The 23,907-nt window shown below is 36.3% G+C and overlaps 4 protein-coding genes and 1 pseudogene across 5 annotated transcripts; 2 read left to right on the top strand and 3 right to left on the bottom strand.

Annotated features, from left to right (window-relative positions):
- The first annotated feature begins 182 nt into the window (after positions 1 to 182).
- Positions 183 to 3,360, top strand: LOC147535069 (uncharacterized). The gene is made up of 8 exons (XM_086648796.1): positions 183 to 636; positions 721 to 840; positions 1,309 to 1,456; positions 1,970 to 2,059; positions 2,379 to 2,433; positions 2,531 to 2,653; positions 2,895 to 2,951; positions 3,065 to 3,360. Exons 1-8 carry the CDS (start codon positions 431 to 433, stop codon positions 3,187 to 3,189), a joined length of 924 nt encoding a protein of 307 aa, XP_086504922.1. The 5' UTR covers positions 183 to 430; the 3' UTR covers positions 3,190 to 3,360.
- Positions 3,361 to 4,565: 1,205 nt separating this feature from the next.
- Positions 4,566 to 6,873, bottom strand: LOC147535068 (UDP-glucuronate 4-epimerase 3 pseudogene; annotated as a pseudogene). The gene has a single exon (XR_015227824.1). The product of XR_015227824.1 is annotated as a UDP-glucuronate 4-epimerase 3 pseudogene (transcript).
- Positions 6,874 to 8,784: 1,911 nt separating this feature from the next.
- On the bottom strand, positions 8,785 to 13,029 carry LOC147535067 (transketolase, chloroplastic). Its single transcript, XM_086648794.1, has 7 exons — positions 11,979 to 13,029; positions 11,401 to 11,491; positions 11,182 to 11,287; positions 10,797 to 11,079; positions 10,366 to 10,514; positions 10,124 to 10,277; positions 8,785 to 10,007 (listed from the first exon to the last, which is right to left on the bottom strand). Exons 1-7 carry the CDS (start codon positions 12,474 to 12,476, stop codon positions 9,048 to 9,050), a joined length of 2,241 nt encoding a protein of 746 aa, XP_086504920.1. The 5' UTR covers positions 12,477 to 13,029; the 3' UTR covers positions 8,785 to 9,047.
- Positions 13,030 to 13,581: 552 nt separating this feature from the next.
- On the bottom strand, positions 13,582 to 17,314 carry RAD51C (RAS associated with diabetes protein 51C). The gene is made up of 9 exons (XM_086648795.1): positions 17,058 to 17,314; positions 16,847 to 16,945; positions 16,069 to 16,191; positions 15,530 to 15,563; positions 15,378 to 15,448; positions 15,059 to 15,279; positions 14,667 to 14,798; positions 14,335 to 14,401; positions 13,582 to 14,196 (listed from the first exon to the last, which is right to left on the bottom strand). Exons 1-9 carry the CDS (start codon positions 17,167 to 17,169, stop codon positions 14,021 to 14,023), a joined length of 1,035 nt encoding a protein of 344 aa, XP_086504921.1. The 5' UTR covers positions 17,170 to 17,314; the 3' UTR covers positions 13,582 to 14,020.
- A 2,840-nt stretch (positions 17,315 to 20,154) lies between these two features.
- LOC147535065 (protein EXORDIUM-like 3) lies at positions 20,155 to 21,546 on the top strand. The gene has a single exon (XM_086650478.1). The coding sequence runs from the start codon at positions 20,277 to 20,279 to the stop codon at positions 21,327 to 21,329; it is 1,053 nt and encodes a 350-aa protein (XP_086506604.1). The 5' UTR covers positions 20,155 to 20,276; the 3' UTR covers positions 21,330 to 21,546.
- Positions 21,547 to 23,907: the final 2,361 nt, after the last annotated feature.

Here is a 23,907-nt window from a genome sequence, read left to right as displayed (position 1 = left end):
GTGGGGAAATATAGTTTCGGTTGGGGGCATACACACTTAAGTTAATTTTCATCTTTCACCTCCACCTTTGACTACCTCAGACCACTACTCTACCACTTCCGGCCCTAAACGAAACGACGAAAATGTTAATCGCTCGCCTACAAAAAAATGTTAACCATTTCCAAGGTTTTTTTTTTCTTTTTGGTGGGCGGTCAACCATTGTGCGTGCCATCACCATCTCTCTCTCTCTCTCTCTCTCCTCAAAACTCTTGCGTCTTGGACACCAAAGTAAAACCTTTTGTGTCATGGTATTGACCTTGGTTAATAGAGGTGGTTCAAAAATTGCTGAACGTGGGACCTCCGTGTGGTGGACGAGATTTAATTCAGTTGTCTATAATGATAAACCGGGTTATATTTTATACTACTAATTGTAGCTTTCCATCGTGCCGGTATGTTGTTAGTTAAAGCAGCAGCAGCCAGCAGTTGTTTGTCAAAATCTGGATTTTGGGGTCTGAGATTTTGTGTTTCTCTCTCTTCTTCTTCTTCTTGTTGTTATAGAACATCCTCCAATTTCACCCCCCTTCTTACTTCAATGGAAAAGAACAATTCATCTTCTTCTTCCTCTTCATTCTCTACTTCTGCTCATTCCAGAACAAAGTAACTTTCTTTCTTTTAATCCCCCACAATTATCTGCTAGGCCGTAAATCAATATATATATTTCATTCATTTCTTGTTTTTCAGTTATGGTGGTGGTAGAGGTCGAGGGTCTGATATTAGGGGTGGTGGTGGTGGTGGTGGTCAAAGACAACGATCAGCTCGTGCTCCTACTAATGACAAAATCGACGCTCTTGGTCGACTCATGTAACCCAACCCTTATCTCTCTCTCTCTCTATATATATATAAATTCAATTCAGTATGATATATGGCTAATTCATCATGTTATATGGCTATACAATTTTCAAACTTGGGTAGTTCAGCTAATTCCCGTAGATAATTGAAGATACACCCTCTTTAACTAATTCGTCTATAGTTCATTCTTAGTTAAAGTTCTTCTTCCTCATAAAAAGCGCTCTCTAACTGTTTGACAAAATTTCTCAATCAGTATAATGTTGTAAGCTTTGAATTGATAACTATTTGAAAAAAAAAAAATTATGTAGCAGATGATGCCCACGGAATAGTTCATTGAGGTAATTATTTCTTAAAAGATTGTTGAAAGTTGAAAACTTTTTGTTAGAAATCTTATGTAATGTGATATTTAACGATTCACAATGAATAATGCAAGTTTGCTTTATTATCTATCGTTAACTCAGCCAAATCTTGTGTTTTTAGGACACGTATTCTGCGACATATGGCAGTAGAGTTGAATTTGAATATGAGGAGTGATGGTTATGTCAGGGTGAATGATTTATTGAACCTCAATATGAAAACATTTGCCAATATTCCTCTGAGGTCTCACACAGTTGATGATATCCGAGAGGTAACTTCTCTTACGTTTCATATCTTTGATTTTCTTTTTTATATTTTTATGACACTCTTAAGTCAATCTTACATCGACATGATAAGTGTCAACCCTAACCCGCCAACTATGAACTGAACCTAAATGTATATGGTCACTATTATTACAGTAGTTCTTCTCCTGCCCTTGGTTATCGTTAGGTACCGCGTACAAGAGTTAGACCTAGGGTTGACAGGACGTGCTCACTCAGAAATTGATTTAAAGTTGAAGTCGAACCAGGGGCCCCTAATGCCAGAGGTTCATATGATGTTCGTCGAAAGATGAAGTGTTTTTATACATAATACATAGTAAAGGATGCGTCTAATCTCTATGTTGAAGCTAGACAAAAAGCTTTTCTGCTTTCATTTATGAATTATGAAAATATTTCTTTTGTGTTTTATCTGAAGTTATATGCATTACTCTTATGTTTCTTCCCATCGTCTTTATACGGAGATATTACTTCCTATCTTAAGTTCTTTATAGTAAAACATTCAGGCTGTTAGAAAGGATAATAAGCAGCGATTTGGCCTCTTGGAAGAGAATGGCGAGCTTTTGATACGTGCAAATCAAGGCCATACTCTGGAGGTGCTCTTTCCTTGCCTAATAAGAGTTTTCATCTACATTGTTTGAGTTCTAATGCGTAGCAATCAGAATCTAGATTTTTTTACTTCAAATTATTGAATTCATGATATATAGCCATACTTCACTTGAAAAAAAATATTGCAAGTCCACGAGTAATAGTTGGTGGAATATTTACTTGAGAACATAACCAATGCAGGTACATGATTAATAATGTCATACAGATTTTTCTTAGTCTATTCTGATGTTTTACAACGAAGCCAATTGAATTTGGTTGACAATAGTAGCTATAATACTACCAATATGTAGCATGTTATTTTTCCAGACTGTTGAATCGGAGAGCTTATTAAAGCCCATTCTTTCAGCTGAAGAAGTTCCAGGTAGAAACATTAAATATTTTGTCCGCTTTCTAGCCAGGGAGTTTTCCGTCAAGGAATCAATGTTTGATCATCTCCCATCTCGTTTCTTCTCGTGCAGTGTGCGTTCATGGAACCTATAAGAAGAATTTAGAGTCGATTTTGCAGACTGGACTCAAACGTATGAAAAGGTTGCACGTTCACTTCTCAAGCGGGTTGCCAACAGATGGGGAAGTAATTAGTGGTATGTAACTATATGTTTTATTGTATCTTTCTCAAAAATTTCATCATCTGTCATTCATTGTTATTTTTTCCTATGTTTTGCTTGTCGGATACAATCTACTTTTTCTAACCTTTGAGCTCTCGTGTTTACGGTTAAGCTTGTGTCTCTTCAATTATACGTATGCGTGTCTTGTGTGTTGTATGTGTGTCTTGTGTGTTTTGTGCCTTTGGAAGATGTAATTCAAAGTCATGCTTTTTAACAGGAATGCGTCGGGATGTTAATGTGTTGATCTTCTTGGATGTCAGAAAGGCTTTAGAAGGTACTCTTCACTCCTCTCTGCTTTTAACATATCCGTCAGATGATGATCCAAACCTTGCTTGGTATAAATATGTTGATTGATATGTGATTATGTTTGGTTTTTTGGTGTTTAAGATGGGATGAAGATTTACATATCAGAGAACAAGGTGATCTTGACCGAAGGTTTTGATGGTACCGTGCCTGTCAAATACTTCGAAAAGGTAGAAACTTGGCCAGGTAGACAACCCATGTCATTCTAGTTTGAAGCGAAGGATCGGATGAACAAAGGCTTTCATTGTGTTGTTATTTGCTTATTTTACTCTTAGAATACCATAATTAATTGATGTAAATCAGTCTTCTCACATTTGATAAGAATGACAAACTAAACTATTGCTCATCCTAACTGAGAGTTTGCAAATGCATCATTCAGTTGTGTATTTCTGGCGTTTACGAATCCATCTTATCATAAGAACCCTATATGAAGGGTGGGAGAAATACCGGAGAGCCTACTACTATCTAATTCCTCCAACCCGAATCCTGCAAGGGAACATGAACACCAAAAGTCTAACACTGATAATACTCACTCGGCATGAACACCAAAAGTCTAACACAGACAATACTCACTTGGCTCGATGTTAACAAGCCACCCTTGGATTCTAGAGTTTCTTCGGACGTTCTTGTCCCAATGCTAACAAGCCGCCCTCAGAATCTAGAGCTTGTCAAGACCTTCAGATTTGGGTTGCTAGTTTAATTACAGATCAAAGCCTCGTGTTAGGATCGGAAGAAGTCAGAAGAGCGGGTTCAGTTCAAAAGGGAAGTACAAAACACTCGATGGAAAATAGGGATCGGTATGCCAAATAAAAGAGAGGTTGCGCGATTAACAGTCCCTCCACTGAAGAAAACCGTGGTGATATCGTATTGAATAGAAATTGAATAGAAATGGCAGCTTTTCTTTTAGGCATGATATCTCTCAGCAACACTAGATGCACTATCTCACAGAGTGAACGATATTCAGATCAAGCATCAAAAAGAAAAGTAGGACAGCATCATTAGCCGCTAACAAGTCTTCTAAAGTTAATGGCTCTTTTCTCTCCATGTCCATGAATGATGAAATCTGATTCTCTGTGCTCCACATGTTAGTAGATCAATGACAACCTTATGCCAGAGGAAACGCTGGCAAAGTCACCGTTCATGTGGCTTGCTATAGAGGAGGAAAGACTATTTCTTCACAACAATTGGAGCACGCAGGAGTTCTTTTGTGTCAAACCAAACATTTGTACGCATCGTGAACGCACCACTTTCTACTATCTGAAACTTCAAATACGTAGGACTAGACGACTATTCCGCTTAGCCGCACTAGAAAAGCCAGAGCTTCAGTCTTGAGGTGACAAGTTTCGTTCAGCCATGGGTTTTTTGTATTCATGCCCAAACATTTCTTCCCTAAGCTAAGCTAGATCAAATACAAATTCATCAACAAAGAACTCTCTTCTTGCATAGTTATGGACCTGCAAGATCTTTAACCTGCTAAACTATAAAGCAAATAAGCTAGTGAAGTATAAAATGTGGCATTATGGACAACAGAAATGGCACTTAAAAGGCAACCAAAGAGTATGGGAACAACTAGAGAAGATCAAAGAAAAAAAAAGCATATACATATAAGGTTTATAATAACAGGTAGTTCAAATCATGTAGAAAAACAAATGAGAATTCAAAGTAGTGTCTGCTGTTTATTAAATTCGTGCCAAGACCACCACCAACCAGCATATTCGATTACCCTTGGATTATACAATGCCTAAACTACCAATAACAACATTCCTACAATTAATAGACGTGGATGAATAACATAAGAAACAATGTGGAAAGTCGAGTCACTTCTGGTTTTCGATACGCAACGAGAAATATCCTGCCACTAATGCCACAATCCACCATAGCTTCTCTTCCTCTCATAATTCCCGTTTCTTCCTTTTACGACAATATTGAGATATATTGGAATAAGAGAAACGAGCAAATGAAAAGTAAAAGGCTAAAAAATCATAAGAATCAAAAGAAGAATTTAAATGGATCTACCAAACAGCAGCTGAGTGAAAAAAAAACGATTCAGCCGGAGACTCTCTTCCCAGATTTTGAGTAGTAACTAAGATACCATCTGACGAATTTCTTCAACCCTGTTTGTAAATCTGTAGTGGGTTTATAACCAAGTTCCATTTGAGCCAGAGTTATATTAGCATGAGTAAATTGAACATCTCCATTTCTAGGCATCTTCAACATAACTCTGTTAGCTTTCATCTTCAAAAGCCTCTCCAAAATACTAACAAGCTTAGTTACGGGAACAGGCGAAGTGTTCCCTAAATTGAAAACCCTCAGTTGAGCAGGTCCCTTCTTCTTCCCACCAGTACCAGTACTTTTCTCAGCAGTATCTAATGAACCTAAACAACCCTTAACTATATCATCAATGTAAGTAAAATCCCTAGCAACAGTTCCATGATTTGGACCTTCAAAGATCGGAATCGACTTCCCTTTCAAGATATCTTTAGTAAAGAAGAAATAAGCCATATCAGGTCTTCCCCATGGACCATAGACAGTAAAAAACCTTAACCCAGTAATGGAAAGACCATAAATATGATTATAAGTATGAGCAATTTCTTCACCAGCTTTTTTAGTAGCAGCATAAAGACTAGCTGGTTGATCAGTTGTATCTCTTTCTGAAAATGGGACTTTTGAATTCAATCCATAAACAGAACTAGATGATGCCCAAACTATAGAAGGTTGTGGGTTTGCAGATTTACAGATTTCAAAGAGATTAACTAAACCAGCAATATTACTATTAACATATGAACTAGGGTTTTTCATTGCATACCTTACACCTGCTTGAGCAGCAAGATGCATTATATGAGTAAAAGGAACAACATCAAAAAGCTTCTTTAAAAGTACTGAATCATTAATATCACCTTCAACTATGAAAACACCACTTCGATCAAGAAGAGCTTGACGAGATCGTTTAAGAGATGGATCATAATAATCATTGAAATTATCAAGCCCAAGAACACCATCACCACGACGTTTCAAGGCGGAGGAAACATGAGTTCCGACGAAACCAGCAGCGCCGGTGACAAGTACAGTTAACCCATTACGAGATCTAACACGAGCTGAAGATCGAACTCGTTTTTCCCAATCAGGACCACCCCAAGTTGAAGTACCACCACCACCACCACCAAGAGATATGCGTGAAGGATCGGATGAAGATGAAGGTGTTGATCCAAGGAAGAATAAGAGAATCAAACCTAGAAAGAGAAATGACCAGAATGTGAGTTTAATTAGAGAAAATTGCCATCGAAGACGATGAACGTATGGAGATTTATCCATTTTGAATTTTCCAGGCGTTGATGGAATACTATCAAGATGTGATGAAATTGGTTTCAGCTGTGTCATTTACAAACCCTAGTTCTTTAATCCTTTTCTGAATTCTTCTTCACCCAAACTGAAAAAGAAAACAAAATTGAGGTTTTCTAATTTAGGGTTTGGCTAAAAAATTGTTCCTTTTTCTCTTTCACTTTTAGTAGTTCGGGGAATCTTCTCGTTTCTTGGAACGGTTCTCTTCTTCTGCAATTAGGGTTTCCTTTTTTTATGTAGTAGTACTTGATTTTGGAGAGAGAAAGGAAATGGGAAGTAAGTGAGGGAGAAGGAAATAGTGAGAAATTGGGGTTTTTTTTCCCAATTTGATTATCAAAAAATTGCTCACTCTCTATCTAGAAGGTTTTACTATTAATGAACGGGTTTATCTAAACTAATCTGGAAAATTAAGAAAAGGATTAATACTTATTGTTTATTGATGGATGGATGATGACCTTGGATTTCTAACCTCTTTGATTTTCTAATCTCCTCCTCATTGGGTTCCCAATTGGCATTTTAGGACTTAAGACTAAAAATATTTTTCATTGGTATATCAAACTTACAAAATTATCGCACCAATATCTTGTTCAAACTTTTGTTGTATGCATAATGGAGAACGTTTTTGTACATAGGTATCCTTGTTTCTTTTTATTTTATTTTTTTTCGGTTCAGAATGAATCTTTCTTGTGTTTTGGGACTTGGGAGGGTGACTAAAGTAAATGAGAGAGAGAGAGAGACAAGAGTCATGTGAGTGTTAAGTAAACTATTTATCCCAAGATTGCATTAAATTATTGTTATACTGACTTTGTATACCACTTCCTTGAGTATCAATAGCATTATTCGAGATTATGTTTTTTTGTTGAACTCATTATTCGAGATTATAGTAAAAGATGAAAAAAAACAAGCAGCGGTTGAAGCATAAAAGTAGTCAAATAATACTAGTTTATTTCTCGATTGCATGTGTTTGGTTTTATTGTATAGTATCAACAATGCTAGATGCTCCAAAATGGTCTGATTGATGACATGACATGCCCCTTTATTCACTCGGGATATGTCATGTAGTCACTCTTGCCAGTTTCATGGGAAATACTCGATCCGGTCTAGATTTTTGGTTTCATTATTTAGGTTGCATGTGATTTGCTTAATTAAGAATGCCAGTTTTATTTGTATTTTGTGTTGGTCATTGTTGGTTTAACCCACAGAAAAGAGTTGTTTAACCCATTCTATGTACTCTTATGTGTGGTATTTGAGATGCACTTTGCTCATCCACAATAATTTAGAGAATCATGAAGTGTTAACTATCAAACACAAATAAATATATAGTAGTTGTGTACAACATTCTGACCTAATAGAATATGTTTGCAGCTTAATTGTTGCTTAATTGTCAAAGTTCATATAAGTATAGTCTTATTTGTTTTAGTTATTTCATCTGTCATTTCTCTCTAAGTTAATATATTGGCTCTCTTTCATATAGATAGATACATATATAGTTGAGTGTGTGTGTATATACTTTGTATATTGAGGAGTGATGGGGTGATATTTAGTGCCTCAAGTGGGTAACCTATCAAATCACCATCTTATTATTAATGGACTAGCAAGCACATGAGAAGGTACTTCACAAATAAGGAAGAAGAGATGAAATGTGAGACAAGGAGATATTCCAACATTAATAAATAAGCATCATATCCTTCTCTCTTACCTAACTTATACAAAATGCATTCAATAGTATTTAGGCCAAAATATTGAATCTAACAACCACTCAGCTTCTTCACTAAAAGGTGGTTAAGTGTCGATATAAGACTTTTTATGGTGAATTCGGCATTGGGGAACTCGGAGCACTAGACTTTTAGTTTAGGAAAAGATCTATTATGGACCTCTTAATATGGACCAAAGGTTCGACACAAACAGTTTTCAAAGAGCTCTAGCTACCACAAAGTGCACGTTGTCCGCTAACTTTGGACTTTCCAAGGGAAAAAAAATTCTACACTTCCCCCTAATCACAAATTTGAAATTCCTTTAGCAGCAGTGCAACACTCATTTATCTAGGTTTTTTTTTTTTAAATGGTGACATTGATGCCAAAAGATAGATTCACTCTACTAATCTTTAAAATGAGTCCCGGCTAACATCTCAACCACTTGGGATATGCCATTGATGTCCAAATAATAACATGGCCCCACTCACTTATATCAGACTTATTTGTCCATCCTTTTCCATAACCATTTGCTGGTCCTTGCAATCTTTCAAATCAATGGCTTTAGCCTTTTAGGGGCTTTGGCAAACCTAACTTCAATTTTGGAAGGTACCCTTGTAACCGAACCCTTATCTATGTGGATCCAATTCACCTATACCAATATCAATATCAATGCCAGCCCACCCATTTTTCTAAAAATTCTCAACCCAATCCTAAAACCCAAGACCTTCACAAGAAGATCATCTTGAAATGAAAACAAGAGTATATAGATCATACAAAGAAATACACATTACTGTGTTTATGAAATTCTATTCAAACGCTAATTTAGATACGGAGATACAGGCTGTTCTAAATGAAACAAAATACTCAGGTTTTGCCTTTTATTTTAATTGGAAGAGGCTAGTTTCTCACTTAAAACACTCATAATATAGGCCTCACTTCTGCTGTCATTTCAAACTTGGAACAGAAGAAATCCAAAACCCAAATGACAAACATGCAGAAGATTGAAATCGAACGGAAAAACTCACTAAACATGTCTAAGAGATCGATTTAGCTGCAGCAATAACGGCTTCTGATGTAATACCGTACTCCTTGTATATCTTTCCTGCAGGTGCACTTGCTCCGAACGTGTCGATTCCGATTGCTTTTCCCTTGCTTCCTACAATCTTCTCCCACCCGAACGTTGATCCTGCTTCTATACTAACTCTAGCAGTGACTACAGCTGGAAGAACACTCTCCTTGTATTCATCCGATTGTTCATCAAACAATTCCCAAGAAACAAAGGAAACAACTCGAACTGTCTTTCCTTCCTTCCTTAGTTCATCGGCAGCCTTGGCTGCGATTTCCAATTCTGAACCAGTACCGATCAAAATCACGTCTGGTTTGTTTCCAGTAGAGTTGTCAGATATCGTGTATCCTCCTTTCTCTACACCTTCAATGGAAGTTCCTGGAAGATTTGGAAGCTTCTGACGTGAAAGGGCAAGAACTGAAGGTCGCTTCCTATTAACAACAGCAACCTTGTAAGCCCCGGCAGTTTCGTTCCCGTCAGCTGGGCGGAGCATGAGAATATTGGGCATTGCCCTAAAGCTTGCCAAATGCTCGATGGGTTGATGGGTTGGGCCATCCTCTCCAAGCCCAATAGAGTCATGGGTCATTACGTAAATAACTCCAGCTTCTGATAAAGCTGAGATTCTCATAGCACCTCTCATGTAATCGGTGAAGACAAAGAAGGTTGCACAGTATGGGATGAAACCAGGGCTATGGTGAACAATTCCATTGCAGATAGCACCCATTCCGTGCTCTCTGACACCAAATCGAATGTTTCTCTCTGCTGGGGTGTCTTTTTGGAAGTTCCCGAACATTTTCATCAAGGTCATGTTGGATGAAGCAAGATCAGCACTTCCACCAACAAGACCAGGAAGCACCTTGGCAAGTGCGTTTAAGCAAGTTTGAGATAGGTTTCTGGTTGCATCACCAGGGATTTCTGGAGTATAAGCCTGTAAACATGCAAGTAATCACTGTGAGAACAATCTATAACCAGTTGGTATCACTAATCTTGATGTCATAACCTTGTATAGTGAAGAGCAACTAAACTAATCCGATCACCACTTACCGGAAGAGCCTTTTCCCAACCTGCAGGGAATTCACCAGTAATAAAGGTCTTCAACTCTGCTGCTTCTTCCTTGTACTTCTTTTCATATTCTGCGAACTTGGTATTCCACTCGGTTTCAAGGGAAGCACCAACAGACTCATGACGGGACCAGTGTCTGTAAGTCAGTGAACAAAATCAGACATTCGAAACTAACCCCTGAGAAGAATGTCTACGAGAAATGCCTTCACTATTAGCTTACTTACTTCTTAACATCCTCTGGAACGTGGAAGGGCTCAAATGGCCAGCCAAGGTTCTGCCTTGTGGCATCAACTTCTTTAGTACCCAATGCACTCCCATGAACACTGTATGAGTTTGCCTTGTTTGGTGACCCGTACCCAATGGTGGTGGTTACCTGAAAACCCACCAGATTTCAGTACTATAATGAAGTCTGGACTCTGGAATATACAAAAAATCTTAGATTATGTTTTATAGTCTTTAGTTTCTGTGGAAATAAGTGGGTTCAAAGGAATAGGCCACTTTCCTATGTTTGATTGCAGTTTTATTTCATTGTAGGCCCATTTACCTACAATTGTGACGAAAGGCAGTTCACGAATACACTTCTATGGAACACATTCCCTTGTTATCAGAAACAACCTTTGATTACTAGGATTATTTATTCGCAGGGAAAAGATACCTTGATCAAAGTGGGCTTGTCTGTGACGGCCTTAGCTTCCCTAATAGCAGCACGGATTTCATCATACCCAGTGTTGCCATTCTTGACCCAAATAACATGCCACCCAAGAGCTTCAAAACGGGTGTCAACGCTCTCAGTGAAAGCAATCTCTGTATCACCGTCAATGGAGATGTGGTTGTCATCATAGAAAGCAATCAGCTTTCCAAGTCCCCAATGTCCAGCAAGGGAACAAGCTTCATTCGCAACCCCTTCCATTTGACATCCATCTCCGAGAATACAATATCTAGATACATCCCAATGTCATAAACAGTACGAGTAAAACTCAAATTTGAATTAACAAAAGGCGAAACAAAAGAGGGAGAGAGAGATCAAAAGGGATGATTACGTGTAATGATCGACGATTTCACTATCGGGCTTGTTGAAACGGGCAGCCAAGTGCTTCTCCGCGAGGGCTAACCCAACAGCATTAGCAATACCTTGTCCAAGTGGACCTAAAAAAGGTGAACTGAATCAAAACTATATCCAAGTTTCTACTCAACTAGTTCAATATCAAGAGTTCCAATCTAAAAATATAGATTTAAAGATGTCAAGAACAGTATCCGACCTGTGGTGACTTCAATACCAGGAGTTTCAAAGTTCTCAGGATGACCAGGAGTTTTGCTTCCCCACTGACGGAAATTCTTCAAATCTTCTTCCTAAATTATCAAATTGGAGTAAGGTTAGTTTCATTAAAATAACACAAGTCTAAAAACTTATTCATATCTTGTCAAGCGAATAACATCTGCTTTTCATTTGTTGTTGCCAGAAATGAAAAATAAAGAGGACTGATGTTAAGTTTGTAGTCATCCAACTCAAAACCAATATGCAATGAGTGGAGAGCACCTAGACATTATATTCTTGGTTGCTCGAATAGTCTCTTTCTCTGGTGTGGGACTATTCTCACAACTAAAGTCAAACTTAGTAGTACTAATTTTCTTGATCTGGGTAACCAAAAAATCCAAACTTTATAAGAAAAATCAAGATCCCTTTTTCAGTCAAACTTACAAATCACAATAATTCCATATCAGATCTAACAAAAGATACCCAAAAAGTGAACATAAGGTGTTTGTTAAAATTACAAAAAAAAGGTGACATAAAAAATCGAACTTTCAATAAATGAAAAAAAAAAACAAATTTTCAAACCTTGACACTGTCATAACCAGCAAGATGAAGCAAAGCATAATGCAACATACACCCATGTCCAGCTGAAAGAACAAATCTATCACGATTAAACCAGTAAGGGTTTTTAGGGTTATATCTCATGATCTCATCATACAAGATATGACCCATTGGAGCACAACCCATAGGTAAACCTGGGTGACCGGAATTAGCTTTTTCAACAGCATCAATTGAAAGAAATCGGATCGTATTAACCGATTTGTCAATCAAAGCTGTATCAGCTTTCTCTACTGTTTCAACAACTGAAGCACGAATAGAAGATCGAGAGATGGTATTTTTACGAGATCTGGGAACAGAAGAGATCTTAGATGAAGTTGATGATTTAAGGGTTCGACCAGAAAGAGTGCTTAGATTGAATCCAGGAAGAGAGAGACGATCGGAGTTGGAAGTTGATCCGACGAGGTTGGTAATTTTCCGGGCAAGTAGGGCTTGTGAAACTGATAGAGATGAAGAGGCGGCCATGATTGCTGTTGGAGAGAGAGAGAGAGAAAGTGAGGGGTATCTCTCTTCCTTCCTTCAATTTGGTTGTTTAAAAGAGCAGCTGAATAGAGAGAGAGAGAGAGAGAGAGAGAGAAATGGGACTGAAGAAGCGCCAACCAACAAAAACCTTATATTATTGGCCGTTACGCACGAGTAGGAGAAAGAGAATAAGATCTGACCTTTTATTTTAAAAGGATAGAATCTCGACCGTCTAATCTGGTTTGCCTTCTTTTGAAGTTCTATAAAAAAAATGTATCTGGAGGAACCCAATGTTTATTTTCATTTAATTTTTCTCAATAATTAACTTCAAGTCACCTAATTTGAATGAGTTTTTTGAATTTATATCATGTATTGGAATTCAGATAACGAAAATGATAACAGTATTGAATAGGTTATACAAAAAATCACCAAATTGATAGATTAGTAAAACATTAATCCGTTCAAGAAGTGATGTCTAAACTGACTATGTGAGTGAGAAGAATAATACTTTTTTTTAAAAAAAAAAAAGGAAAAATGGGAATGGCTTTTGGGGGTTAGGTGTGGCCATAAAGAGGTGAGTGTGGTTATACACATTTTTTTTTAATGTTTTTGGTGGTCAAGATATGCTTATTAATCAAATAATAATTTTATTCTTTGATTAATTGATAATAAATAATTAGTCTCTTCTTTTGTTGTAAAGAAGAATCAAACAAAATGTCCTTAGGTAGGTGGGTGGGGCCGTGGGGGTAGGTGAAGAGGCAAAACGCCTTGTGGGCTTTAGCTTTCTTCTTCCTAGAGCTCATTGGGTCATCTCGGTATCAACCAGCCCTCGTCGTTTGCATTTATATGTAAACTTTTCCAACGATTGAATTAGGTCACAGGCAACTAGAGAGAGATATCACTCGAGTATGGAGAGAGATATCACTTGACGTCGCCACATCAGGCTGAGGAAAGGGAATGGACAAATGGAGGGATGAATAAAAAATTTATTCGTAATATTTACTACTTTATAATCCTATGATATTTGAATGGCATGTTAAAGTCAGTTTTAGGCTACATGAATTAGACATTCCAATTTCAAACAATGACAAATAAGAAAAACACTACCTTAAGTATTAACTACAGATGCCCATTCATATACTCCATGTCACATAAACTTCAAAAGTCAAATTCGTAACACAAAAACATCATATCCAATTGAGAAAAATACAAAATTACTACTTTACTTGATTGAGACACTAGAAAAACTAACTTTGAAAAGGCCAATTATATTCATCGATTTGAGATTTTAACTACGTCAAGGTGGGACTTCATTTTGATTTCTAGCCCAGAGAAGAATTTAGATTCAAAATAATAATAATAAGGGGGAGATCCCATTTCCCGACATGAATCTCACAGGGTGGTGTAGCTGAAGTGAATAATATTCAGCCAAATTGAAGCTACCTATAATAAGGTAGATCACATTCATGATGAAGTCTGCTGGTTTACTTCTACCCACTTTCCATTCTTTAAGAAACTGATATAAACCGAAAAACATATACATCCAACTACATCATTCTAACCCTTTTACAGTGTGAAGTAACATCGCGTATTCCTTTACCTGTCACACAATATGGTGCAGTTGCTGACCTCAAAGACGGTGACTTGTCGATGTGAGCATACCTTTCATTACCGTTCCAGTATAAAATAACCCGATTCGTACATGAATGGGACCAACTATCACCTGCACCATAACAAGAGGTATAATGAGATAAAAGCAAGACCTTTAAAACCCATGTTGGGAGTTTGGGTCGGAGGAATCGTGATGAAAAGTAAAAACACTTTTGTTGACTGTGAGAAGAGAGTGGATTATATGAATTACCTAATGCAAGAGATAACTGAAATGAACCTTTTACAAACTTATTAGTAACCTGGTTTAGTAGCACGACCTGCAAGAAGAAGAAAGCACAGGATGAAACGAATAAATAAAGCAGCAAATTAGAAACGATGTACTTGCATATGACAACTATTACCCGGATTTCATACTCGCACTTGAATCTTCATATTTTACATAGAATTAGAAATGATTGGTCACATTCAAGAAACAAAAAAGTTAAGAGAACGGATAAGGTCATGACACTCTTGATGTCCGCAATGAGACTAAAACAGCATGCGAGTAACTTAAAGACTGGAGAGATTATGTTTCATATTTACCGCCAAGCTAAACTTTTTCGCAAGTTTCATCAACTTTAAAGCCATTCCGCTTAGTACCCGCGTCCTGAGAGCCAAATCATCAAAATCTTGGCGGAAGTGAAAAGTTACACTATCAATGATAACAACTTTAACCTATGAAATTTCAGAAAAATAATTAGCGACTATAGTTACAAATGAAAAAAGCAAATTAATTGCAAGTGTAAAAAAGAAATGAAACGATATGTGATCTTTCTTTCAAATTAGTGACTTGAAGAGCGGACAAGAAATGCATATTTTATTGTTGTCTCAGTTAATAGTATATCTAGCTACAAATATGTATTAAAGCTAGCCAGCTATATAATAGATAAAAGTTCACCAAGCTGAAACAAGAAAAATTCTTGTGTTTTACCTACATCTTTGTGTAGTTCAATGAACTTGTCTAAGTAGTTTATTATAGCAACTTGTTCTGTATAACTGCAGACACGAAAATAGAATATGTTTTGAAGGAAGGTGTTGGTTTTCATATTCTCTCGGGCTTCAAAATTTTTCCGTTGGACACAACTTTCCAGCATATTCTCTATGCATGCTTCAGCAATTTGTGAAACACGTTCCACCATGAAACTGCCTTCCGTATCTGCGCGTGAAGCAAACAACACATTTGAGATCTATGTATGAAAAACAAAAAAAAATACACAAAATGGCTTTAAGTAAAAATAATATATGATCACTCACCTATATAAATAGCCTTTCCTCCTACCCCACCATAATCAAATGGAATTTGAACATTGACTGCAAGTTGAATCCTGTATTCATGCAGGATAAGACTAATATTTGGGTTTTACAAGAAAGAAAAAGACTTCAAAGTAGTTGAGCAGAAATTCTACCCTAATTGTGTTTTCCCGATGCCTGGAACTCCACCTGAAAAATTGCATGTCAAATGTGAAAACAAGTTGGTAGAAATACTATTCTTAATATGAAAGATCAGTGTGCTCCTTCATGCACTGATGCACATAAACAAGTAGTTACAAGCTGAAAATCTACAAAATGCTGCAACATTGTCATGTGAACCGACAATACAATGCCGACCCAATCTTTTTATCTACTTGAGGTATGTTTTTTCTGGATAATCGTTGTATTTTTAGAGTTTTACAGATTGAGTTGAAGTTGTAATTAGATACATGTTGGGATAAGAGAAAGTCCCTCCATCTTTAAATAGGCCTTATATTTTGGGGTATAGTTTATGTTTTTAGAGTTCAAAAAATTAAGGAGATCCTCTAGCAGAGTAATTATATAAAATATATGTTTTAGTGAATGTTATACTTGTCGAAATAGTAGAGAGGATTATCATGTATGAACCTCCGTATTAACCTTTTGTTTGCGCATTTAGATCACGTTGACAGTTGACTAGATACAAGCAACTAACCAATTTCAGTCACTTCCTTGCAGTTTATTCCTCCACCCAAAATGCTATCAAGATCCCCACAAGAGGTTGTAATCCGTCTGAACATCTCCTCTTCACGCAACATGTCCCAAGCACTCTGTGCACCTGCATGACATGAGAATCAATCATTACTGGAACAGGGGTCCTTGCTATTTGCGTTGAAAATGCATGATGATTAGTTGAAGACCCAAGATATCGATATATTGCTTCCTGAGAAAATAGTCATGAAGTTAAAGTCTTGAACTGCATATCTCCAAATTTCATTCCAACTACAAAAAGCAGCCCGGCTGGAACTATGAAACATCTAAGCAGTAACAACATTTCTCATTACCCATTCATTTGAACCAATTCTTGGTTGAAAACTCGAAATATTTGAACATATGAAATTATAACTCGTAAAACCCCCAATTCATTCGGAAGCTTAAACCTGAAGGAAAAGTGACTCTAAATTTCTACCACTTCGTTTTTAGTTAACAAAACTGAAATTGAAAAATAAAATATCCAAGGCACAAACTTAATATCAAAAGTTGGTTGATTGTGAAATCTATGTCGAAACAGGCTTATGAGATCATAAGAACACATGAAGTCCTATACTGGGTTCATTTGATTTATGGTTTGTTAACAGAATTAAGGGTTTTACTTATTCACAATTCATAACAAGAAAGTACCATTAAAAAATTGAAATTTGATAGACAAACAAGTGAGTAACAACCTATTAGGTTAGGGTTTGATCAACAATGAGAGAGAGGGAGAGATTTACCAGGTACAATGGAATGGGTACGAAATGAATCATCCAATCTACCATTTTGTAATGCAATCTTTAGAATATCAGTGGCTTCCTGAAGAGAAATATTTAAATCTGTAGAAAAAAAATGATGAGAAATCCTGTTTAGAAACACAAATCAAATTAAACAAATCTGAAGAGAACAACATAAAGAGTTTCACTAGGGTTTATAGAGAGAGAGAGATACGACGAGCGAGATCAGGAGGAGAGAGAGAAGAGAGAGAAAATAGAGTGGAGTAGCCAGCCGAAATGAGCTTTGCTCTCTGTGATGGTGAAAGAGGAAGACTTGATACTTCCATTCTTTCCTGTTTTCCCGCTTTCACACTTCTTGATCCCTCTTTTATTTGAACATTTTTCGCTCTACTCAGATCAACATCTACAATCACATTGGGGTCGTTAGCCCAAAAATAAAAGTAAAGTAGAATTAAGACTCAAACTTATTATAAAAAGTATATAGACTTTTCCCCAAATTTATATACAAATCAACCGTGCATTAACAGAGTGGAAAAGTCCATCAAAAGATCAAGAGTTGACCTAGGTCTGAAACAAGTTTTGAGTTTTAACGTTTTCTAACAGTGTTCTTAATTGTAAATAACTCGATGGAACCTACACCCCTCTCAAAGGCTTGACGGTGGTGATCACAAGAACTAATGGAGGAGAGATCGTAACCTCCTTGAAACGAGACTTCACACCACAATCGGCTCCCCACATTGAATTGCAAGCTTTCCTGTTAGGGTTTGAAATGACACTTACTTTAGGGTTAAGAAACTTCATAACAGAGAGCGACTCGTTTTCTCTCGTCGGATTGTTATTGGACGATCGACGAGAGGCACCGTGTAGGACGTTCCATCATATCAACCACATACGTGGTTTGATCCTGGCTACCGACGCTGCATTAATTTCACCCCCGAGAATGCAATTGTGCGACCCACATGTTGGCGACATCGCCTTGAGTCCTTACAGATATTCAGGGGTTGCAAAAACACCTCATAGTTAACTTCTTTTACAATTTAGTCCCCATTTTGACATTTTACTTCTATGTTATGGACTATTGTAACTATATTATCAATGGAAGGTTTATTTAAAAAAACAAAAATAGTAAAAAGTTGTTTGTTCAATTGGTTTTGTACCTACACCGTAAAAAAAAAAAATTTAAAAGTTCGAATAATGATTAAAGTGGAAATAGAATGACATTAAGGGTCTTAGTGTGGTTTTTGTAGCCCATAATCCGATATTGTCTAAAATGATGTAAGTTTGTGATTGATTCAATAGAAAATGAAAGGACTACTCATTGTTTAGCGCATAGGCTTGCAACTACACATTTACAAAATTACTTCGTCATCCCTCTCTATATCTTCTTGAACGAACTTTCTTAAATAGTTTCCAGGACATCGTAAACAAACTTTCTTAAATAGTTTCGAGAACATCATAAATTCGTCCAAAGTAATTTGACAATATAAAGAGACATTTCTTTTAAAAAAAATATACAAAATCGGTTAACAATAAGGATTCAAAATTTTCAAACCCCTTTTCATTTTCTATGTGAGCAAGGTAATGGACACAAGCAATCTGAAGAGGACACACTCATATAAAAGTGACAGAAGAAACAATTATGTCATACAATGTGGGTCAAATAATCCTTTGGAACCTAAACTCGGACGGTCCCATTTTTTTCTTACCTGTTTTGAGTCTTAACCCTAACTGTGACGCCCTATTCGTGTAGAAATTCAAAAGCAGAGCCACTTTAATTTTTCATGATATATGTGGGGCTTATACCTCTCACACTCCACATTTACTCTCTTCACTCCATCTCTATTGCTATCATTTTGCTACCCCAATTTACTCCTCTAATTAAGCTCTTTCAAGCTTCATGTCACTCTTCTCATGAGTATATATTGTTACGTGGACAATAGATATTTAAGATGGAATATTCCAAGTGGATCACAGTTTTTTTTGAATTGTTCAGCGTGTTTCAAACCCTTAACCTCTAAGGTGAAAGATTATACCTCTTACCACTCCAACCAAGGGTTGTTGACAGTGGATCACATTTTAACTCTCAAAATTTGAAAAGAAAAAAAGAAGAAAGACAATCTTGATTAAGTTTGTAACAAAAAGAGTATATCTCTTCAAAATATAAAAAAAACATCGCACCTCGTTTGTTTAGGCATAAGTTATCGAACATGGACTACCACTTGTGAGCGATCCCAATTCCAAATTTTCGCTAGTGCCTAACAATTACAACTTTTTAGTGTTGTCACATAAATTGCAAAAGTTGATAAATAAAATTCTATTTATGTAGACAACTGTTTTTATTTTTAAACTTAATGCTAGTGATCCCAAGTCCCAACTATACATGCAAATAAATCTATTGGTTATGTTATGAACAAGTTTCTACTAAATAAAATTTAGATATTCCCAAAAACAAAACAAAAAATAAATTTAGATATTTTTGGCACTTTATCACAGCTCGGAGCTAATGTGGTCGATCCCATTGGGTGGGCTTTTTCCATTTCTACTGCGCAAGGAAAGCTAGCAACATCAGAAATAATCTTGTACTTTCTCACCTCTTTTGTTTTTTTTGTGCTATTTATCAATGTCTCTTAATCTCACTCTCATGATAGACACACCTCGTGGACCCACAAATTAACTAAAGATCAATTCGGAGAAACCAACAAGGTTTCTTTTTCACTTTATTTTCGTGTCTTTTCCTTTATACTTTCTTATTTTATAATTTTTTTCACTTAATAAATAATTTTCAGAATGATTCTACAAAAGAGGAGTAATTCTAAAATAAACCAAATGAATCTCTATACATTTTTAGCTCTCTCAACTGGATTTGTTGATACAAAAAAGATTGGGTCCACCATTTTTTTTTATTTAGTGGTTAGACATCTATTTCGCAACACGAAAGTTCTTAGTTTAATTCCAAACATAAATAGAGTAGATCTAGATTAGATAGGTTTTATGCCCAGTAAGATTGCCTTTCAACACACATTTTTTTTTTTTTTATGAAATCCTTTAAACACATATGTAATGCTTATTGCCTAATCAATTAATGGATCTTAATATGTCTTTGTATTATCTATTCATGCCCTACCAGTGACCCAAAAAATAAAATACACAAACAGGTTTGGGGTATCCTATTCCCGGACCCGGGACCATCATGGGGACATCACTGACAGCTCTATGTACAGAATCTAATCCATCACACCATAAATCAACGGCACTCCTTCCTTCTCACTTAGGATATTAGTATGTAGTCACACACATTCTATCATTATCTCCCTTCTCTTTCTCAGTATATATGCTCTCTACTTCACTCTTCAAATTTCAAAATCAAACCCTCAAAAGGGTCTTTAGTGAGAGAAAGTGAGAGCTCTTAGAGAGAGAAAGTGAGAGCTAAAACATGAGCAAGGGTTGGGTTCACCGGTACACATTGGTTCTTCCCATCCTCACCATTTTATCTCTTTTCCTCTTTATCCAACCAGTTACCAGCTCAACACCATGGCCACACGATTCACGTCACGCCCACAAAATCAACGGCTCAGATGATCTTAACTTTGGCACTTCAAAAAAATACGAAGGTTCATCTGAGTTTGTCCACCTCCGTTACCATATGGGACCAGTACTCACGTCAAATATAACGGTTCATCCAATATGGTACGGCACATGGCAAAAATCACAGAAAAAGATCATTCGAGGATTTCTAAACTCAATCTCAGCCGTCAATTCAAAACATCCTTCAGTTTCAGGTTGGTGGAAAACGGTACAACTTTATACAGACCAAACCGGCTCAAATATTTCACGTACAGTTCACGTGGGTGAAGAAAAAAACGACCGATTTTACTCACACGGCAAATCACTAACTCGTCTTTCGATTCAATCGGTGATAAAAAGCGCCGTGATGTCCACTACGCGCCCTCTTCCTGTAAACCCTAAAAGTGGGTTGTACCTACTCCTCACATCAGATGACGTACACGTGGAAGATTTCTGTAACCAAGTGTGTGGATTTCATTACTTCACATTCCCATCGATAGTTGGGTACACATTACCTTACGCTTGGGTGGGTAATTCAGCTAAACTTTGTCCAGGTGTTTGTGCTTATCCATTTGCTGTACCGGATTACATACCGAATATGAAACCAGTTAAATCACCAAATGCTGACGTGGGAATAGATGGTATGATAAGTGTGATTGGACATGAAATTGCTGAGCTGGCAACAAATCCATTGGTAAATGCTTGGTATGCTGGACCAGACCCTAGTTTTCCTACTGAAATTGCTGATCTTTGTGAGGGTATTTATGGAACTGGTGGTGGTGGGTCCTATACTGGTCAAATGTTGAAAGGTAGAGATGGTGCCACGTATAATATGAATGGAATCCGACGGAGGTTCTTGGTTCAGTGGGTTTGGAATCCTGTTGTAAATTATTGTTCTGGTCCCAATGCACTGGATCAGTAATAAAGAGAAAAAGAAAAGTTGTCTAGTTCCCTTTTGTACTTGTTGTTTCTGGTTTAAACTTGTAAACTAGAATGTGAAATTGTTTTAGTTCACATTTAAATTTAATCCTTCATAGTTTTATGATTCTCCTTTTGTCTTGATGGATCTCTTATCGGTAGTTCGATGTTGAATTTGTCTGCTTCGTATAATTCTATAACACGATGTCTCATTCATTCTAGTATTGTGAAGAAAGAATTGATGTTTATATTTTTGTTTTGTAAATGATTATTTACATATTTTATTAACAACCGTGATAGAATACCCGGCACGATTCCGGCCGAATCTCGGCGGGATGATGTGTCGGGCCATGATGTAGAGAGAGAATTTTTTTTTACTTTCTCTCTCTAAATCATGGCCCGACACGTCATTCCGCCGGAATTTGTGCCGGGCATAGCATCATTTTGGTTTTATTAATAAATAAAAAGTTATAGTAATAATACGTAAAGAGTATAACCAAACCATGATTACGAATCATAATCACAATTAGATCAATTATCAAAGCTTTATTTATTTAAAAGTAATCTTCTAGTATTATGTTATAAAAAGTATAGAATTTTATTACTACTACAATTTTAAATTGAGGGTACCTTATCTCAACCACTTTATTCGAATAAAAGAAGAGGTAAAGGTTGAGAAAACGATCAAAACACTCTAAGGGTATAGAATGGATAATTATCGACTAGCTAGCTCTGAGAGAAATTAAACTTATGCGAGTTTGCCTAATATCTAATCGATTGATAGACTACTTGAGTATTCCCTTTAAATAGATGTAGTCATAACTAATGAATAATGATGCAAATAGAAGTATAACTATTTAAGGATCCTTCATAAAAAAAACTATTTAAGGATCGGTTTTCATTAAAAGCTTATCTAAGAAAATAAAAATCTTCCTTGCAATCAAACACCCTTTGAATGTTGGTTGAGGGAGGGTCAAAGGAAACTGAAGATGGGTAGTTGGCCTGGTGAGAGTTCAGTACAAATTTCCCAACCCTCTCTTACAATTTCCCCCACTCGGAAGCATGCTATAACTAACCCCCTTTTGTGTTGTTGTATGTGAGGAAAATGATAACAGTAAAACCAAGCCCTACTGTAAATCAACTAAGAACAACAATGCCAATGAATCATCTCAATATCAATTGTCGATGACTGGAGAGGACCTATACAACAATGCCCCCCTTTTGTGTTGGTTTAAGCATGATCTTCGGACCGATGATGATCTAGCTCTAATCAAAGCTTCTCGATATCGCTCAGTTTTTACTCTCTACATCTTTGTGAGAATAGTCTCACATGAGAGAAGTGATAACTAACAACCAAAAATATAATGTATAGGTCCTCTCCACTCATCGACAATTGATTTTGAGTTGGATGACCACAAACTTAACATGGTATCAGAGCTAGACCCAAAAACGTGATAGACTTAAAAGCCACACGTGCTTCACGTCTCCCCAAAAAAAACAAAGTTTTCTCAATCTAATAAACTTGGAAATGTTATCTTATGAAAGCTAAACATTTAAGGGTTTTTTGGGCTTACCCCCTCGTCAGTAATTGGTAATTGAGTTTACCCCCCTCAATAATGGATAATTGAGCTTACCCCCTTGGACTTACTATTAGTGAGAAAAACACAAAGGCTATGTTTGGCGTACATGAAATAATTGTCACTACCTAGAAGATCTGTTCTTCAATATGATTTATATTAGGGATTCTACCTCATTTTATTGTTTGATTTGGTCAAGAATATGATTAGTAAAGATTGATTTTGTTTATGAATTTTTGGGCTTATAGTCCAAAAAACGGGTCCTAATAGTAGATATAATCCTCTCTAATCCTATAAAGAGTTTTAAAACAAAAAAAAAAAAATATAAATGGATATCTAGTCCATTTGGTCTCATCTAGAGAAAAAACACAAATCTCTATGATAAATATTATTTCATAATCTCTAATCTAACCTTTCCATATTTTATAACTGATTTACCTTCGAAATCTATGCATATCTTTTTCCATATTTATCTCCCATATTTCTCTCCAATCATGTTTCTATTCAAAGTAAGGATATCTTCATTATTTTCAGTAACGGAAACTCTTTATTTGATCTCTCTAAAATCGATTCAGTTGACAAACCTCCATTAAACTCAGAAAATCTTCTTCTTCTACATTATATTGCTGTCCAAATTCATCATTTATCAGGTTTAATACTTTCAAAATCTTTATAACACCATTGTTAATATCTAATATTTCTCTTTATAACTAAAACCCTAATTATTTCGCTCTATTATAAAACGTATCAGATTTATGATACATATCTATAAGATCTGTTTACTAATTCATTAACTTCGAATGTATGATGTTTATTTTCTCCCCCTAAAATTTTCATAACTGTTTAAGATCTTTATGTTTATTGCTTATTCAATGATTCCTTCAAAGTTAGTATGTTATGTTTGCATCCAGTGATAATATCATATTTCTTTAGATCTATGTTTAATCTTCTGTTGTTTCTGATATTTCGTGAGATCAGATTATCAATCATCAATCGAATGTTTGA

Source organism: Eschscholzia californica, unplaced genomic scaffold (assembly GCF_041429995.1).
Source record: "Eschscholzia californica isolate CP2 unplaced genomic scaffold, dmEscCali1.0.p SCAF_6, whole genome shotgun sequence".
NCBI lineage: Eukaryota > Viridiplantae > Streptophyta > Magnoliopsida > Ranunculales > Papaveraceae > Eschscholzia > Eschscholzia californica.
The sequence above is the reverse complement of the archived record's forward strand: the minus strand, read 5'-3'. Positions and strand labels throughout refer to the sequence as shown.

Coding starts and splice junctions, on each gene's coding strand:
- LOC147535069 (XM_086648796.1), top strand. CDS start 431: ATGTTGTTAGTTAAAGCAGCAGCAGCCAGCAGTTGTTTGTCAAAATCT. Junction 841..1,308: donor GACGCTCTTGGTCGACTCAT/GTAACCCAACCC, acceptor TTGTGTTTTTAG/GACACGTATTCTGCGACATA. Junction 2,952..3,064: donor TGTCAGAAAGGCTTTAGAAG/GTACTCTTCACT, acceptor TTGGTGTTTAAG/ATGGGATGAAGATTTACATA.
- LOC147535067 (XM_086648794.1), bottom strand. CDS start 12,476: ATGGCCGCCTCTTCATCTCTATCAGTTTCACAAGCCCTACTTGCCCGG. Junction 11,492..11,978: donor CTGGTTATGACAGTGTCAAG/GTTTGAAAATTT, acceptor TTGATAATTTAG/GAAGAAGATTTGAAGAATTT. Junction 11,288..11,400: donor TGGTATTGAAGTCACCACAG/GTCGGATACTGT, acceptor CACCTTTTTTAG/GTCCACTTGGACAAGGTATT.
- RAD51C (XM_086648795.1), bottom strand. CDS start 17,169: ATGGAAGTATCAAGTCTTCCTCTTTCACCATCACAGAGAGCAAAGCTC. Junction 14,799..15,058: donor TCATTGAACTACACAAAGAT/GTAGGTAAAACA, acceptor GAAATTTCATAG/GTTAAAGTTGTTATCATTGA. Junction 14,197..14,334: donor TCAGTTATCTCTTGCATTAG/GTAATTCATATA, acceptor GTTATGGTGCAG/GTGATAGTTGGTCCCATTCA.
- LOC147535065 (XM_086650478.1), top strand. CDS start 20,277: ATGAGCAAGGGTTGGGTTCACCGGTACACATTGGTTCTTCCCATCCTC.